We start from the raw sequence: 12,945 nt of genomic DNA, 5'->3' as shown, positions 1-12,945 counted from the left end.
ATATAATCTCTGATCTCTATTAAAAATGAAGTATATATAAATCAGAATCTTTTATCTATACTAATATTATAAAGCTGAAGAGTTTGTTTGTTTGAACTCGCTAATCTCAGGAACTACTGGTTCGAACTGAAAAAATATTTTTGCGTCGAATAGACCATTAATCGAGGAAGGCTTTAGGCTATATATAACATCACGCTGCAACTTTTAGGAGCGAAGTAATAATGGAAAATGTGAAAAAAAAAACGGGGAAAATTAGGGAAAACGGGGAAAATCCTTGAGGGCTTCAATGATGCCCAAAATAACTATTCCACGCGGACGAAGTCGCGGGCACAGCTAGTAACACATATAAATACTGTAAAAGCGATCTAAAAAAATTGCATAAAAAGGTTAGTTGGAAGACATTGCTGTCAATGTGGCCTATGTCTTCTATATTATTAACGAACTAGCTTGCGCCCACGACTCCGTCCGCGCGGATGTCTGTCTTCGCGTGGATGGTTTATTTCTCCATTTTGAGTAACTCTGACAATGACATCTTATAAATATCTATTGGACCCAAATACGGCTAGTTGCAGCATGTTTCGATGTTTTAGTAAGAGAAAATCGCTTAAACTGAAAAAATTAGTTTTTTATTGAACGTATTTTTCCAGGATAAAAATCCCATTTTATGCCCAGGATAATAAGGTATCATTATACCAAGTTTCATCGAAATCGAACCGTTAGTTTCGTTTTCACGTGATGCCGGAACATACAGACAGACAAAAAATTTTTTAATCACATATTTGGGTTTGGTATCGATCCAGTAACACCCCATGCTATTTATTTTTTCAATATTTTCAATGTACAGAATTGACCCTTCTAGAGATTTATTATATGTATAGATTTTGTTCGTTCATGATAAGTGATTAACGTGAATGTGTGTTTATTTGTCCACCTTTCACGTTTAAATCTCGGAATCGTCCTCCGTGAGCCACGAGCGAAAACTAGAATTTTATTTTAGAAAAAAAAAACAATTTTAACCCAATAATGCCGTGTTGTGATAACCGCATATGTGTAAATGATATTTAAATCAGATGAATATATCTGCTTTAAAATTCCACACGAAAACAAAGTGTTACTTAAAGACATTTACATTTCAAGTAAAATAAAAGATAATGTAATAGAATAAGTACAGTTATTTAATAATTTACAGTTTATTTGAAAAAACTTGACAATTACATTACCTATCAATTACATTTTGATATTAACAACACTACTTACATAATATAAGACTAGATATTATTAGAAGTCTATTAAATGTAAGTTATTGCTCATAAATCGTGTTTATTTTTATTTTTACCAAATATGATGAAATATCTACACTAATATTACTAAAACAACCTTCAAATTGACTATAATTATATAATTTGTTACAATAAATTCTTACTGCAATTGTCACTTATTGAATTTAGATGAAAAAATTGATAATGTTTTTTTTAAATCAGTTTATACTACATTTTGTGAGAATATAATAGATTGTAAAAACAATGAAGAAGCATGATTCAAACTACTTAAAAATTCTACATCTATCTTATACACATTCCAAAGAAAATATAATAAATTAATTGATTATTATAACGCGTTCTCAATGCTTTTTATGTGCGGTGCCTTTTTAATAGAAGAAATCCCATTTCGGATAAGTCCGCCATTGTACCATATTCTTCTAAATCCAATGACTGTTTTATAAATTTGTTACATTTCATTTTATGTGCAATAAAGAGTTTACAAACTAACAAACAATAAATTACTATTATACATATTTAAAGTTGTTCAAAAAAGTTTGTTACGAGCAACAGCCCTCCCTATACCCGCACCTAGCTACGCCATGCAAGACGTCGCGTTGCACGCAGTGACACTGTCCTTTAGACTTTAGTCATTCAAAATCTAACTATATTAATTTTTAATTTCGTATTAAGTTATACATAAGCATATGGAAATTCTACAACGTCATTATAATTTAAGATGATTATTTGATATCGACGAAAACCATTATAAAACTAATTCCAAAAACATCAACATAGCCGAATATTCATAACTTAAATTATTTTAAAGTTAAAATATTTGAAAACTAAAAATGGTAACACAAAAAGAGAAAAGCTCTCGATTACATTTTTTAGGCAATTTTTTAAGTAAAAATTAATTTTGATTTGCTGAAAAAAATATATACACCACAGCCCTATAATGCTACCTTATTTCTTTTTTGACAGGAAGTCATACATGCGAGGTAACACATTTCTATTATAAAGAAGTCAAAATCCCTAAAAAAAACAAACTAATTACTTATTATGTCCGTAATCTACGCTAACAATAAAGAGAAAATATTTTTATTTTTGTAAAGAAAACTCAAAAACTACTAAACCGTTTTCCACGAAATTTTATACACACATAGAATCGAACTTAAGAAATAACAAGCAAAAGCAAAAGCAAGTAACCACTAAACGGCTTGCGAAGAAAGCTACACGGTAACCGCTCGCCATCAGTGATGTTAAATGTTTGGTCCTACAATAGTCAATCCAACATTAATATACATGTATAACAATTTAATAAAAAATCAACATTTCTGAAAAGGTCTTATATATAATTTTAGTTCATTTCGCTATATAAGTACTTATCTACAATGTTAACTTAGGTGGTGTGAACGTTTAAAAATTTGCGAGTATTTACAACTTCTACCTACCCCTCCGGGAAAAAGGCATGATTTTATGTATGTATGTATTTAAAACTTACGAGATTGGCCGGCACTTGAAGAGGTTTGGCAAAGACAATACTGAAATAAATTTATATTGGGCAAGGATTCCATACATATACATACATATACATAAATAAATAAATATATACTAGACAAATTACACAGATTGAGTTAGCCTCGAAGTAAGTTCGAGACTTGTGTTACGAGATACCAACTCAACGGTGCTATATTTTATAATAAATACTTACCTATATAGATAAACATCCAAGACCCAGACCAATCAGAGAAAGTTCGTGTCTCATCATGCCCTGGCCGGGATTCGAACCCGGGACCTCCGGTGTCACAGACAAGCGTACTACCGCTGCGCCACAGAGGCCGTCAAATACATACATATGTTATAACCAATAATGAGTAAGGTATTATATAGATTGCAACAAGACAATTTGACTCTTATTCACAAAAGATATATACTAAATTTGGATACATAAATACATGAGACTTTAAAATTAAGTATTTACATAACTAAAAAAATAATGCGTGAAATATAAATCTCCCTAAATTAATAATATTATTATCTTCCCCGCCAGGGATATATACGTTATTATTTGAATGAATGAAAATCTACTGTAACAGTCGCCTCTTACATATATATATATATATAAATTTAGATAATTTCGTCTGTCTGTCTTCAAGAACCGACCAATGACAGTCCCACGGTCCTGCCGCGTGTTCGACTAGGCAAGTTGAGGACGCAAATGTTTGTCTGAAAAATAATATATTAGGAATAAGGATTCTGATTTTAAAAAAATTATATAGAAGCCCAGGTTCAAATACCACCTCGGTTATGTATCAATGACCCTTTTTGTGAGTTATGTACCTACATTAGTTTGAGTGCTAACCGAAAAAGGGAGAGAAGAACCATTTATGGCTGGAACTAGTGAGAATGAATAGAATAGATTTATTTTCAAGTTATCAATGATCCGTGCCGTGTGGTTCCCGGCACCAATGCAAAAAAGAGAATAGGACCACTCCATCTCTTTCCCATGGATGTCGTAAAAAGCGACTATGGGATAGCCTTACAAACTTAGGATCCTTTTTAAGGCGATGGGCTAGCAACCTGTCACTATTTATAAATCTCAATTCTATCATTAAGCCAAATAAACAGCTGAACGTGGCCATACAGTCTTTTCAAGACTATTGGCTCTGTCTACCTGGATATAGACGTGACCATGTTTATGTATGTATGTATCAATGATCCCCCTCACCCAAGTTGTATCATCATTCAGCCGCTTTCCTGCAGTTGGGGCATGTCTGCTGCTCCTGGAGCCAAGGCTTGATGCAATCCGAGTGGAAGTGGTGGGTGCAGGGCAGCGTGGTCACCTGTTTTGAACACACAAATCTATACTAATATTATAAAGCTGAAGAGTTTGTTTGTTTGAACGCGCTAAACTCAGGAACTTCTGTTTCGAATTGAAAAATCTTTTTGTGTTGAATAGATCATTTATCGAGGAAGAATTTAGGCTATATAACATCACGCTGCAACTATTAAGCGCGAATAAGTAATGGAAAATGTGAAAAAAACCGGGAAAATTATTCAATTTTGAGGACTTCAATGATGCCCAAGAGAACGCGGACGAAGTCGCGGGAACAGCTAGTAAATACATATATATACGTGACAAATTACACAGATCGAGTTAGCCCCGATCTAAGTGCGAAACCTATGTTTCAAAATACTATAACTCAACAACACTGTATTTTATAATAAATAGTCAGTTACGTCTATATCCCTGTGTATCTATTATCCGTGTGGTTCCCGGCGCCAATACAAAAAAGAATAGGACCACTCCATCTCTTTCCCATGGATGTAGTAAAAGGCGACTAAAGGATAGGCTTACAAACTTGGGATTCTTTTTTAGGCGATGGGCTAGCAACCTGTCACTATTTGAATCTCAATTCTATCATTAAGCCAAATAGCTGAACGTGGCCATTTAGTCTTTTCAAGACGGTTGGCTCTGTCTACCCCGCAAGGGATATAGACGTGACCATATGTAATGTAATGTCTATATCCCTTGCGGAGTAGACAGAGCAAACAGTCTTGAAAAGATTAACAGCCCACGTTCAGCTGTAAGAACAGCTTAATAATGAAATTAAGATTCGAATAGTGACAGGTTGCGAGCTCATCGCCTACAAAAGGAATCTCAGGTTTATAAGCCTATCCTCTAGTCGCCTTTTACTACATCCATGGGAAAGATATGGAGTGGTATGTATATGAAACTTTAATCCAAAAACAAAATGTCTCCTGCTATCATGCTCGTAATGGCGGACAGTTCTGTTCGCGGGTTCAAATGACGCGCTCTGATTGGCTCAACGGCTCAAATATTTTCGCGCCATATATCACGTATACCGCGTCAGAGGCGGGACATCGGCTAAAGCAGCCATACTCAACCTTTCTTATAGGTACTTGGGCCAAAAACCGTTTCGGTCATGGGACCATGGGATATCGCAAGCGAGAAACTATTAGGTGATAAATAAGAAGTAAATCAGAGGTAACAGTGTATTTACTTTATTGATTTTACATAGCTCAATGTAAAATTACAGCGATTTGCTCACTTTCCAGTTCTTGCTGAAAGCTTTTAAATCTTCTTAAAATAGAACGAAGCATAGGAACTTCAAAGTGGGCTGATCGGGCAAATTAAATCGATAAAGTGATTAAAGTCACTACAGGGCCAATTAAAAATGCGGGCCGCAGGTTGAGTATAGCTGGTTTAAAGTGTGAAAAACTAACACTGACGCTAAGCACCAGTTAACTAACCTGTTGGTCCTTCAGGATCACATCGAAACAGATGGAGCATTCCTCCAAGGACCAGGAACGCTCGCGGCTAAAAAAAAATAAGAAAAAAAAAACAAAGTCACTAATCAATTTTACTAGTCCCATTGAATTGTTTAATGGCGGTTTAACTAAGACAATTTTGTTAGTTTCACTTGTCCCATGGGACTAATGGGACAAAATCGTCCCACTTGTCAAGTAATGGGACAATTCAATGGACTAGTGTTATAGAAGGATCTTAGTAATACACACATTTTGATTACATTAAGTATGTATCTATTAATTTGTTAATAAAATCCTAATTAATGTTAATTCTATCCAATCTCAACAATTTATACTCCAATACCAACTAATCTATATCTATACTCAAATATATACATAGTATATTATATAGTGCCGTGTGGTTCCCGGCAGTGCCGTGTGATTCCCTGCACCAATAGAAAAAAGAATAGGACTACTCCATCTCTTCCCCACGGATGTCGTAAAAGGCGACTCAGGGATTAGTTTATAAACTTGGGATTCTTCTTTTAGACGATGGGCTAGCAACCTATCAATATTGGAATCTCAATTCTATCAAAAAGCCAAACAGCTGTATGGCTTTTCAAAGACCGTTGGTTCTGTCTACCCCGTAAGGGATGATGCGTGATGATATGTATGTTTGCTATACTCAAACTAGGTAACTCCTGAACCGATTTTAATATATCACTTATATCTATCAGTCTTACACAAAAGATAAAATTGCTTGGACCTGAAGACTGGCATCTATCACACATATTTTCAAACTACAAAACAACATCAAATTCTGCTCATAATAGGCCTATTCACCCCGTGACAACCATACAATAATGGCAGAGTTGTATTTAAGAGTTCCCTTTGTTATGTCTGACCAAAACAAACACAAAATTCACAAGCACAACACACCACAACCGCAGACAAATATCGATGACTAGCTGTGCCTGCGACTTCGTCCGCGTGGAGTAGTTATTTAGGGCATCATTGAAGGATTAATAATTTACACCGTTTTTTTCCACATTTGCCATCATTTCATCGCTGCTAATAGTTGCAGCGTGAAAAGATTATTTCAATTCGAACCAGTAGTTCCTGAGATTAGCGCGTCCAAACAAACAAACTCTTCAGCTTTATAATATTAGTATAGATGAAGTATCATACTATTGGTTAGTAGCTGCCTTCCTAGGGGCAATCTGTTAGAAAATGTATGTCCAACACTGTCTCAAATTATGGAAGAAGGGTGAAACCGTACTCGTACGGAGCTGATCCTCGCAGCAGCATCAGCCCACGTTTATGATTAACATGCAATGTCATCGGTTCTGGATCAGTATGCAAAATTTCAGCTCAATCGGATGCCGGAAAGTGGGTCAAATAAAACTTGAAAGATTTGTTAACATACAACAAGTCAAACTAAATAAAAGCTTTTAATTAAAAAAATAATGTCAAGTGGAATATTCAGTTTCTTTTCCTTTGGAAGTTTCTCAAACAAAAACAATATCATTAAAACTTGATTTGCTATAGACAAACTTTTGGAAAGTACATTAATTTTTTAACATGTTTTTGCAGACATGCATGACCCACTGGAAAGGAGTCTAATATGTACTTAAGACTTTGACGAACAAGTGATACAATTAATAATAATATTATTAAATGATTGATTATTATAACGCATCCTCAATGGTTTTTTATGTGCGCTGCTTTTTTGATTATGGATTTATCATTTATATTTTGATTGACTGGAAGAAATCCCTATTAGGATATGTCCGCCATAGTACCTACATATTCTACTAAATCCAATGACTGTTTTTGTAATTTGTTATACTTTTTATTATGTGCAATAAAGAGTTTACAAACTAACAATGTTAGAAACTATTTGTCTGCTTTTACTAAACCTCCACTGTAATGTTAAAAGTGTTAGTTCAAGCAAGTTCAATGTCAAATCTCAAGACAAGCTTACAACGCTTGGTCCCTCAACATGGTGACCCTTTCTTGTTCCCGGCTGTAAAGTATTTATATAATGTCATAATTAGGTCAAAGGTATACACTTTTTCTATACAGAATGTAAAAAAAAAAAAAAAAAAAAAAAAAAATGTAATATTATGCAATATTTTGTGTTTCTAAAAAAAATAACGGATTTTTAATTTTTTTCTTTTTACTAGGAATTTTGACAAAACAATAATTTAGAAAAAAAATATCCTAGTGTTAGTTGTTGTCCTCCTATGCCCTCGTACTTGCATTACATACACCAGAACTGTACTCATATTGGGTCATCATAACACTATGCTTAGAAATATGTCAAACAAGCTGTTGCCCGCCACTTCATTCACCTTAAATCTCTATAAATTTCAACTTTTTATGTCATTCTTTAAAAAGGTTTCGCTTAAGTTTCGTCAAAATCTGTTCAGTAGTTTTTGCATGATATAGTAACAAACACACACACACATCCTTGAAACTTTTGCATTAATAATATTAGTACCATAATAGGTTTCTGTGGCAAAACATCCAGTGTCAGTTTCATCACAATGTTTTCCCGCACTCTAAGAGCATTAGAAATCAAAATAATATTTATTTATCCTATCAACAGAAACAATTATATGTAATTTAGAATGTATGAAGTAAGGTTCTTTAACTTACTTCCTCGGCCTCATCAGTGCTGGTGAACGAAACCGATTTAAAAACAACAACATAGGTGACCTCAAATCTTCTGGCATGTCTACTGATGAACTTGTCACGTCCCACTCGTTATCAATTTCAGAATCAGACGATATTTCAATATACGAATCAGACTGATGGTTTAAGCGATGATCATATGAATCGCCGCTATCAGATTCATAGTCATCTTCGCTCAATTCTGATTGGTCGGAATCAGCATCTAAATTTGAATGTACATCATGCTCTCCGTCTGTTGATGCTATGCTTGTGTCGGTTGTGCTGTGCTCCGATAGAGTGATGTATGAATCTGAGTCATCATGAAATGGTATGTCGCTAATGGATATGAAAATGAAATGATGTAAGTCATGCATAGACAACATTAAAAAAAGAAATTAAATTGATTCAAAATCTAAGCATTTGCCTTAGATACTAAAAGGTTCATCTAGATTCCTAATTCAGAATAGCAAAAATTAGAAATAAATCAAATTGCGGAATTCAGAAAAATATGTCTATGATGAAAAAAATATTTAAAGATATAGACAGTATTCTGTGGTATTTTAATGCTAAAAATTAAAAAAACTACAGAATACAGTCGAGATCTAAATGAATTATAACTTATTATCAAAATTATAACTTATTATTAACTTAAGGCAGTACAGTACAGTTTTTTTACTAGTGCGGGGAGTAGCCGTCGATATCTGCTGTTACCAAACTTATTGCTTCTACCCTCAACATTATTCTAGGTCACGTTAAAAACAATAATATTTTTATAAGCTTCTGTTAGCGTACATTGTTTGTATTATTGTAAAATTATAAGATTGTTTATATCAAAACTTGATAATTAGTTAAGTTATGTTTGTAACAGCGGTATGTAAATGTTTTTGGCAATAAATATATTTTTATTTTATATTTATTTTTATTTATAAGGCATTTTTCTGTAAGCTCTGTATATTTTTCTGCAGTCTACAGGTGAAAAATAATGAGATGATCTATTTTTAATTTCATTTCCATTCAGAAATTGAGGGTATGTAAAAAAATTATGTTGTGAGATGTGACTTTAAATATTGGTTCATAAATTTCGTTAAAACTAGCGTGAGTTGTATGTAAAAGCTATGATCGACTTGAAGGATGATCAAAACTAAAACATTTCAGAAATATCTCAACAGAAGACAATAAAATTAGGTAACGCATTATTTCCATCCAACCATCAGAATGACCTCTGAAATTAGACCTTATTCGAATACTTACAAGACATGAGCTTGTTCAGCATTCCAGCCCGAAGTGGAACCTTCTACATCGGGGTTCTCAGGCCTTTTGCTAAAGATGTAGTACAAGGCAGCCCCAACTCCGACGCCTATCGCCGCGGCCGCCAAGCCCAGACCACGGCCTGGGCATGCATTCTTTTGTCGTTCCTCTTCGCGGACGTTCATGATGAAGTAAACCAAGGTAAAATTGTAGCGATTTGCGTATTTGGAACTGATCAACAAAATTTTTCGTTTATTTTGTTTTGTTTGACTGTTGGTGTTGCGTTGCTTGTTTTTCGAATGACATTGACTTATTATTTACGCTTTTTTATTGGACATTGGCATTTACATCACACCCATTTTTTTCTCTCTATTTACGCAGCATGCATAGCCAGCGTGTCAAGTCAATTAAAAAAAAATCTTCTGTATCCGATGTGAAGGTGCATGCTTGGTTGGGTTGATGTTATAGATGAGAATAGAAAAATATAATATATAAAAATAAATATATGCTTACGTACATATATAAATACCTACAAATTCCTTTTTTTGATCACACTAAAAGGGCAACACTGAAACAAGTTGTCAGGGGAAAAACACGAATCAATTCATATTTTTGCGTAACCTACGTGGTAGGTTTGTGTGTGGACCTGCTTAGAAGTCCCGTGAAAGTAAAGAGGAAGGGAAAATAATTTCCTATTCCCCAATACATTAACGTGTTCGTCTTGTTAAAAGAAAGGTAAGGAAACTAATTTATTGTATAATCGATATTTACCTACCAGCCCTAGCACGCCATTAGTAAGAGGTGAGGTGAGGCAGCCATTTTCATCTTGTTCTACTTCCTACGAAGTAGGTAAAAATTTATTTTTAGATTATCGATATATTACAGGCACGTTCTACGTTCGACAAACAAAACTAGATATTTTGTTTTCTTTGTTGTAGAGATTTTGTGGCCATATGGTATAATAATACAAATAAGTATAGGAAATAATTCTGCTATTGTTTGGATAATCTTAAAGGTGCGACGTAAAAATAGTGAAGTGTATACCACGCCAACGCTGTTGTATAGAAATCACTTCACACACACAAGCATCAATGGGATTCAAAGGATATAGCATAGCTAGTATAGGGAGGGTTCAGATTTATTAGTTTCCCTTTGTCTAGAATTTAAACATATTTTGAATTGAATATAATTATGTTTAAATTCTAGACATATTTCAGACTATACATATTTTAATGAATGAAAGTTTTTTTTGAAACAAAAACAACGTACATATGCTTCTGAAAAACAACATAAAAATAAATAAAATACACTAAGCAGGTGTGCACTGAGCAATTCAATTCAAGAGGTCTAAACTAAATAATTTCATTATTCGCGAACGTTAACAAGGCGTGTCTGATCGTCTCTCTCTTTTTAACACTCCCAAGATAGAGAAAAGAAAGATAAGATATAATTTCCTATCAACGTTCGTGAACCGTGTCCTATCAACAGCAGTTCATCGTTTATTTTAAACAAAGATTTTAAATGATTGCATTTCCAGTTTTGCAACCATGACAGTACCAGTTCATCATAGATTAGGTACTGCACGTATTAAATCTTTAGTTTTTTACCACTTAAAAATGGAGTAGGTCCTCAGTTCGACCGATATTTTTTATGTTTGTTTTTATGACATTATCGCCGGTATTTAAATTTCGATTTAAATTTTTTTTTGCTTTTGAAAGAGTATTACAGTCCGTGCGGTATTACGGTCCCATACAATTTTAATTAAGGTTTGGTCATAAATACATACATACATTCATATGGTCACGTTTATATCCCTCGCGGGGTAGACAGAGCCAAGAGTCTTGAAAAGACTGAATGGCCAAATTCAGCTATTTGGCTTAATGATAGAACTGAGATTCAAACAGTGACATGTTGCTATTATTTTTTACTCAACATTTATAACGGTAACATTAAGGACTTAATTAAGGACAACAAACCTTTAAACAAAGCAATTATTTAGTGTAAAAATTTAAGTAACAAACGTGATGAAGGTATGGAATATTTCATGCGCGAGTTCGACTCGCACTTGGCCGGTTTTTTGTTTTTTTTAACAAATGAATGTCCACAGGTGTCAACATGGATTTTCTTTTTAAAACTGTACTGATTGGCGCGGCGGTTGTGGCGGCGGTGGCAGCCGTGGCCTCCGAGTGGTGGCGTCACCGTAATGTGCCGGCATCCTACACCACTACAGGAAGGAGGAACAGAAATTAGGGAGCAATTTCAAGACATCATTCAATATTTTTTTTGTATTTTTTATTTTATTCTACAACATCTATATGAGCAATATTTTAATCGATATTAATCTTAATTTCTAATCTTTAATTTCAATTACATTTTGTTTAACAGATATTAAACTTATAAAATGGGATAGACGGACTTCATTAAGTTCATTCACTCACATCGTGGATAAAGATTAGTACCTATTTGTATAGCAAGTAGGTATCTGTCAAAAATAATTTTATAATTTTTAGAGAAATATAATTTTATAAGTTAAAATGTATCATGTTTACAAATTGTAAGGGAAGGAACATAAATGCTTTTTTATTGAAAAAAGTGTTTTTGAAAAATAAAACCGAATTAATTTAAAATATTTTACGAATTATTTACGATTTGACCATCTATAAGTTTAAATAATTAAAAAATAAGTCAGACTAGGTAGATTTTTTATTTACAAATATTTTCTTACCATAGAGTTATTGTGATTGTAGTATTCCGTCCAACGAATAAAATTGATTGCAATTAAAAAACAAAGATTCTGAACGGAATTCTGGGGTGGGAAAACAGACTTCCTACTCTGGCTCCACGCTTCGTATGCCCGTGTCAGTCGCTGCAAAGTATCAACCTGGGGAGTTTGGCCAGAAGACTGACAGCAGTATTTGTTTTCTCTTTCGCATTTCCATCTGCGCCTTTATTATTCTTTTTTATATTTTTAAATTAAAAAACAAGGAACGGAGTAAAAAAAAGATAAGCAATAATCAATCGGTGAATGAAAATTTATCATTGCTTCATATAGTAGTTGAGATTGAAAATGTATTTTATTAATATGTATTGATGCGTAATAAAAATAATATATCATTTCCCATGCGTTTTAATTCCCAGCCCATCTTATAAGTTATATAGCCATATCAAGCATTTAGATGGACTTTATAACGCTAGTAGGTATTATACTGAGATTACTACTCTTAGTTGGTATTATATCCATTCTCTTATGTTCGTTCGCAAATTGGCCCAACTGCCATTGCTACGAAGTATTAGTTACGAACGAGGCCGGAGGGAACTAAAGGCCTTTCATCGTGTAGACCACTCACAAAATTTGTGCCACATTTGCGAACGTGTAGAGCCGAGTAAAAACGCGGTACATATAGCTTTTATTAAAATTTTGAAGTTTGTTTATCAATCATGTAGTTATAAGTCCCGGCACAAAAATTGAAAATATTCTACTGTATTA

The 12,945-nt window shown here is 33.7% G+C and overlaps 2 protein-coding genes and 1 long non-coding RNA gene across 3 annotated transcripts in view; 1 reads left to right on the top strand and 2 right to left on the bottom strand.

The window, feature by feature from the left end:
- Positions 1-12,945, bottom strand: part of LOC106130084 (DNA ligase 1) — a 122,387-nt gene that overhangs the window by 30,538 nt on the left and 78,904 nt on the right. The gene's annotated exons all lie outside the window — the stretch shown is intronic.
- Positions 1,664-9,885, bottom strand: LOC106130101 (E3 ubiquitin-protein ligase RLIM). The gene is made up of 6 exons (XM_013328865.2): positions 9,462-9,885; positions 8,196-8,606; positions 7,519-7,560; positions 5,538-5,604; positions 3,991-4,105; positions 1,664-3,488 (listed from the first exon to the last, which is right to left on the bottom strand). Exons 1-5 carry the CDS (start codon positions 9,641-9,643, stop codon positions 4,004-4,006), a joined length of 804 nt encoding a protein of 267 aa, XP_013184319.2. The 5' UTR covers positions 9,644-9,885; the 3' UTR covers positions 1,664-3,488; positions 3,991-4,003.
- Positions 9,934-12,574, top strand: LOC106130102 (uncharacterized). The gene is made up of 2 exons (XR_001228482.2): positions 9,934-10,193; positions 11,566-12,574. It is a non-coding gene; the product is annotated as an uncharacterized LOC106130102 (long non-coding RNA).

This window comes from Amyelois transitella, chromosome 31, assembly GCF_032362555.1.
Source record: "Amyelois transitella isolate CPQ chromosome 31, ilAmyTran1.1, whole genome shotgun sequence".
Lineage (NCBI taxonomy): Eukaryota > Metazoa > Arthropoda > Insecta > Lepidoptera > Pyralidae > Amyelois > Amyelois transitella.
This window is presented reverse-complemented; position numbering and strand designations above follow the sequence as displayed.

Excerpts from the sequence above, each read along its gene's own strand:
- LOC106130101 (XM_013328865.2), bottom strand. The coding sequence starts at position 9,643 with ATGAACGTCCGCGAAGAGGAACGACAAAAGAATGCATGCCCAGGCCGT. Across the intron at positions 7,561-8,195 it reads GCACTGATGAGGCCGAGGAA|CCGGGAACAAGAAAGGGTCA; the intron begins GTAAGTTAAAGA and ends AATACTTTACAG. Across the intron at positions 4,106-5,537 it reads TGATCCTGAAGGACCAACAG|GTGACCACGCTGCCCTGCAC; the intron begins GTTAGTTAACTG and ends TGTTCAAAACAG.